Below are 5894 nucleotides of genomic sequence, written 5' to 3'. Positions count from 1 at the left end.
ACAGAGGATCACATTTTGTGAGATGTTTCCTTCTTTATGTTATCTCTTTCAGACATTCCTCCTAGGACATTGTATCATGACAAGCAACAAGAGCAAGACAGCACCAAAGCATCTGACTATAGGGCTCATATTTGCAGAAAACATCTGTAATGTGTTTCCCTATGAGAAAAAAAAATGATATATCATAAGGAAAAAAAAAAACAAAACAAACCTACTTCTGACCTTGCTAGAAACTTAGCTTGATAAGGCTACAAGGATGTTCCACAGAGATAGACCAGAATAAAACAGCTGCCAAAACACAGCAAGTCCTGAAGACGTGTATCTGCAGCAGATCAGTGGTTCCAATTCACCTCAGTTGAACTATTTCACCCAGACTGAGCAGCAGCCAGGAAGACTCTGACCTGCTTCAGGATACCAAGTAATTTAGGTTCTTAACATTCCTCCAACTCCCTGGGACCAGCAGAGCTTATTTCTTATGCAGTCTCTTAAACAAAAATTCCCTGAGAATCATAAGATGCTTACTGAGTCTCTGACCAGCCTTCTGCCCTCACATTTCACACTCTATAGGCTTACAACAACTTTGAGAACCAGTTTGGAAGAATTAAAATTCTCTTGAAAGTATCGACTGATTTAATTTCTAATAGTAATACTTGAATACTAATGCAGTGGCTGCTCACTCTACTGAAAATTGTGTACTGGACAGTGTTCATACTGTGCTCAGATCTAATGAAGGACTAGCAAACTCAAGGTGTGAGCATTGCCTCTAAGTATGCAGCAGTCCCTCATGCCTGTAAGTAAATAAACAAATTATCAGCTGAGAAGAGTGGTAATCGTGACATCTGGCACACAGCTTCATTACAGCTTAAAAATAAACTTTTCCAAGTGGCCCCAGCTGATAACAGCTGACTAGTTTCTCCTGGTTTTGCATTAAAAGCGCCTCTAGAGGAGGGATTAGCAAAAGGAAAGGAAGGAAGTTTCCATGATTGTTAAATTCACAATCCAAGTCAAATTTCTGCTCAGAAATTGCATGTTAATATTAAAAAAAAACAACAAAAAAAAAAAATAAAAAAAAAATAAAACCCAAACACCCCCCACCCCCCCCAAACAAGCCAACCCCACCCCAGTGTAAACGAAGAAGGACACTTCTCTGTAAAGAAACGAAGACCTGAAACATGCAGGACTAATCTCATGCCCTCTCATCTTCCTTTCCAGTTCCTGGAAATACTGGAACTATTCAAGTTACTTGTTTATACAGACTTTGCAGCTTCTGCTGATCCCAATTCACAGGAAAAATGACTTAAAGATCACACACCCTTGAAATCTCTGACTTTTTAGCCAAGCCATGCACAACATTACTTGTGACATAAGCAGGTGTCTGAATACAGTTCCCTATATCTATAATCAGTTCTCTGATTCCAAAGGATCAACATATTCATTGCTTAAGCAATGTGGACCTTCAATGCATGACCCTATACTGATGACATGCAATATTATTCTGGCATGGTTAATATTGTATCTTTAGATCTGGGAAGCCTAAAAATAGACCAGTAGCAGTGACTTTGATTTAGAGTTGTGCCTTAAAGACAGCAGATCTACATGTTTCTTCTTTCGTTTACCAGCTGAAGTGGAAGTGTAGAAGAGCAACAATGGCACTATTTTCAAAGAAACTCACTGCCAACTGAGCAGTGCTGATGCACTGGCTCTTCAATAACCACCATGAAAAAATAGATTAGTTTATTTACAGTGAGTCATAATTCAAGACAGTTGAAGTGTATGCATTAATATTTACAATTATAGAAAGAATCAGGTAATATATTGGATTACAACTACTGAAGGACTCTCAAAGGGAGCTAGCATCAAGGTGGATGCAGTATTTTCATTTTCAAGGTCTTCTCATAATTTTTAAGTTCTACTATGACTTAATATTTGCAAAAATGTCAGATTTATTTGGGACACTGACTTGAATTTCAATACTCTAGCTCAGCAACAAGGAGAAGGAAAAAATTAAGTGACTTAGCCACAAGCATAAATTACCAGCACATTTTGTCAAGTCTCTAGAGTTTAACACCATAGTTTCAATTCACTCCTGTCAGGTTCTACAGCTAAAATATAATATTTTAACATTCTTGTTACAGAATAAATTCATGGCTAATTGACTTCTATTATAAGCCCATCAAACACTTGGTCAGAAAATGCAGAATACAGAGTCTACTGTTGTGAACATGTCTTACTTGAATTTCAGAACTTAGATAAATTCTCAAAGACTCTCTGGAAAAAACTCGCACAGAAAACACACTTTGTGCATGTTACAAAATATTTCAGGCTCTTGAGGGTTTTTTGAGCAGTCACATCCTGTGGTTTTATGGCTCTGAGAGGTCACTATTTACTTCTGTCTTTTAAAGTGAGGGAAGTGATACACAAGTCCTTACAGAAGACTGGAATATGCAACTTTTAATATGACAAAAGAAGTACCCTTAATGAGACTCCTTTGCTGTAAAGTTCTTCTATTATAGTTATACATCTTATTTGAAGAGTTATCATCATCAGTTTCTTCACTCATACATGTAGGGTCTGGTTCCATTACCAGAGTGGATAAACCTGAATTCAAAGTTTTATTCCTAGTAACACTTTTATCATAATGACTTCTGGCTGTCAAAATTAAGAAGAAATTTTTGAAATTAAAGAATTTTGAAGATGAATACCTACAAATACTTTTTGTTCCACTACTATTAAAAGACAGTGGACATGAAAATTAAGAAAGCAACTACAAGAACTGAAGGCAAAGACTGACTAAGTAACAACTGAATGGGGAAGTTCAGAATTCAGTTTCTACATACAAACCCAAGAAAGCATTCCAGAAGGCTCCAAGCATACAAAATAGAATATACCTATTTTCTTTATGCTGTTACTACCTGCTTGGAATTTTTTTAATTGCAATTGTGTATTTTAATTGTATTATTCATTACATTATTATTAAATATTATTTATTATCTTTTAAACTGCATTTTTTATATTCAGAAGAGCAGGAGTGATCAAACAGACACTAAGACCTAGAACTGCTGTTCAGACGGCTTCAGTGTCGTTAGTTATGAGACTGACGGTTCTTAATGAAATGGATCTACTTTGCGTGCAGTTACTCATCTTGAAGATTTTTCACAAACAATGATCTTATTACTTCATTTTGTGCCTACTACTACAGATAATTCATTACCACATATGGGACAGCTCATAGGAACAAGCAATACAACCTGTGGGAAGTATTTGCAGGATATTATTCCATTGTCTTCTGTAAAACATACCAGCACATCGCATAACCTCACATAGCTTCTCCCTGTGATTGTTGTGTGATGTCTAAGCAAGAACTGGATATGCACATTTGAGTCTCAAATTGAGAATCAAGCAGATACAAGTCAAAGACAGCTCTATTTTGTGTAATGAAAGTAGGTTACCTAGTTAACTGCATACAAATGAAGCCATTTAGTGTGCTGCCAGGTAGATTCTATGCTCTGTAAATTTCAATAGGAAGTCTAGTAGTGAATGATCCACCCTACTCAGCTTCACAGAAATCTGTTTAGTGGTTTTTGTTTCTAAAGAATAATAATTTTTTGCTTCACTAATAGAGATACTGAGAATATTTCTACTTGCATCTCCTATCCTCCCACTCTGAAAGCTGTGTCACTGTGTATTTGTCAAAGGATCCCTGTCACAGATGTTCTGGTTCTGCACTGACTTCTCATAAAGAGCATTCTTCCTGCAGACGTTCTTTAAATTATTTTATGTTCCTGCCATTTTTTCCTCACAACCAGATTTTCACAGTTCTTTCCAGACTTAGGTACACACCAAATGAACACAATAGTTCTTTTACACTGTGGAGACCTGAACCTGATTCCTTTGGGTTCAGTAAGAGCAGGAGTAGACTTGCATGTATCTGGTAAGAAAATCTTTGGTTTTTTACACTGGATCATTTACCTTATTCTCCATGACACTGTTAAATTGAACACGGTGCAGCTCCTTTAGCTTCCCAGTGTTTCAAAAAAATAGACAGAGGTCAGAATACCTTTTTCCTCTCCTTTTTAAAATGGTACAAATATCAACATTGATGCTTTTCATAAATTATATATGAACCTATGTGTATTTATACAACTGTTAACACTTATATCTGACCACTTAATATTGTCCAGCATAAAAACTATAGCTAAAATACAAAGTCGAATTCTTAGGGCACTGCTGAATGTCTGTTATACCACTGTATTACATTAGTTACAAAAACCTTGTATTTTTAGTAGGCACAGATCATTTGGTTTCAGCACCATTCCCTAAATGACATGCCCAACAAAACTCTTAGGAAAAATAGGACACTTGCTCAAGCAAGTTAAATCAGGCAGTGTATAGAGAAGGCAGTGACTTACAACAGGATTGTTTTTGCTGCCCAAATTAAAAAATAAAGGCACATTCATTGTGGCAGGGTGATGACTTCTGCAAATGCAGCCATATGAAAAACTACTATCAAAGACAACATACAGAACCCTTGTTGCAAGGACAGCTTGGATTCAGCCTGCCCATCAGAAAGACTGTTTTTTTCAGTAAGGATTACTAAGGTTTTGCAGGATTCTGTGCTTAATTTCACCACAGAGCACAATGAACAGCAAGGGACTGTGGACCTGACTGCCGGCTAACAAACTTTGTAGGAATGCGTCAGACACTTTATCTAGAAAGCCCAGCATCAAGAAACGCCAGGGATAATGTTTTTTTGAGTTACAAAAGAACAAAGAGGTATTTTCTAATCATTCCTCTGATTCTGTACTAACCTGGGAGCATATTGGCTTCAGAAACATGAAATAATATTTTGATAACCAAAGAAACTATTTCCACTTCAAGTTGTTAACTGTAATCCTTTGCTATTCTAAGGCCATTATTTTCCTACAATGTATTTTGCCTCTTCTTTTAACCATTTGATCAGTAGCTTATGATAACCTCTGCCTAAAATGATTCCTGTCAAATACTTTAAATTTTTTTTCTTTCCACAGCCAAGCCCTTATCCCAATCCTTCTGATTTATACAAAAATAAACCAATTCGCCTCACTGAAGTTTAGTTGCCTAGACAAGCCTTAGTTCTCTTCTAACGGGATCTCAGTTTCCTGTTTGCTGAATCCTCACCTTACAGAAACCAGAATATTTTGGTCTATTTTCATCCTTAAAAAAAAACTTTTGGATTTAGTACATATTTTAGTAAGTTTTAGTAGCAATTTCTGCCATTCCCCTCCTGCACACGAAGGTGAGGTCTCACCTGACTTGTCAGAAGAATCATCAAACTCCACGTTGAAGGAGTGCCCGTTGTTGACGATGTTTCTGGCCGTGCTGGCATCATAGCTGAAGCTAAGAGGCTTCAGAGAGGAGTCGTACTTGGCGGACTTGCGGCAGATGTCAATGGGGGACTGGCGCTCTCCATTGGCGATGGGAAAGTGCTCATGCCAGTGAGCGGGTCCTGTAAGACAGCGAAACGCAACTCAGTGGGAAAAGACACAAAGTTAGGGGGATAAAAGCGATAATCCTCCTTCTGGAAATCGGGATGTTCGAACACCAGCATCAGCCTTTAACTGCGTGCCACTCGCGTGGGCTGGCGGCAGCAGAGGCGAGCGGAGGTCCCACCTGGGCACTGAGGCACCCGACAGCCACACAGCCTCGGCGCCTGAGGTGGGGGCTGTACCGGGGAGTCCTCGGGGACACCCCGTCCTGTGGGGTAGCGCCGCATTCCCTTCCCGAAGTAAAGGAATGTGAGCAGGGAAGCAGGAGATGCTCCGGCACAGCGTGCGGAGCGCCGGACGCGCTGCCCGGGCGCAGGTGCATTTCAAGGTTACGGGAAAGAAGCGCTACGAGCTCGCTGCCGCTCCAGG

At 38.9% G+C, this 5894-nt stretch overlaps 1 protein-coding gene across 1 annotated transcript in view; it reads right to left on the bottom strand.

Moving 5' to 3' along the window:
* The window catches only part of LOC102038402 (carbonic anhydrase 2), a 16618-nt gene extending 10866 nt beyond the window's left edge, over positions 1 to 5752 (bottom strand). Inside the window, exons 1-2 of the mRNA XM_031058502.1 lie at positions 5650 to 5752; positions 5288 to 5506 (exon numbers count right to left, since the gene is read on the bottom strand). Coding sequence (XP_030914362.1) covers positions 5288 to 5506; positions 5650 to 5752 — 322 coding nt within the window. The remainder of the gene's footprint in view (positions 1 to 5287; positions 5507 to 5649) is intronic.
* Between the last annotated feature and the right edge of the window lie 142 nt (positions 5753 to 5894).

This window comes from Geospiza fortis, unplaced genomic scaffold (genome assembly GCF_000277835.1).
Source record: "Geospiza fortis unplaced genomic scaffold, GeoFor_1.0 scaffold7, whole genome shotgun sequence".
In the NCBI taxonomy this organism is placed as follows: domain Eukaryota; kingdom Metazoa; phylum Chordata; class Aves; order Passeriformes; family Thraupidae; genus Geospiza; species Geospiza fortis.
This window is presented reverse-complemented; position numbering and strand designations above follow the sequence as displayed.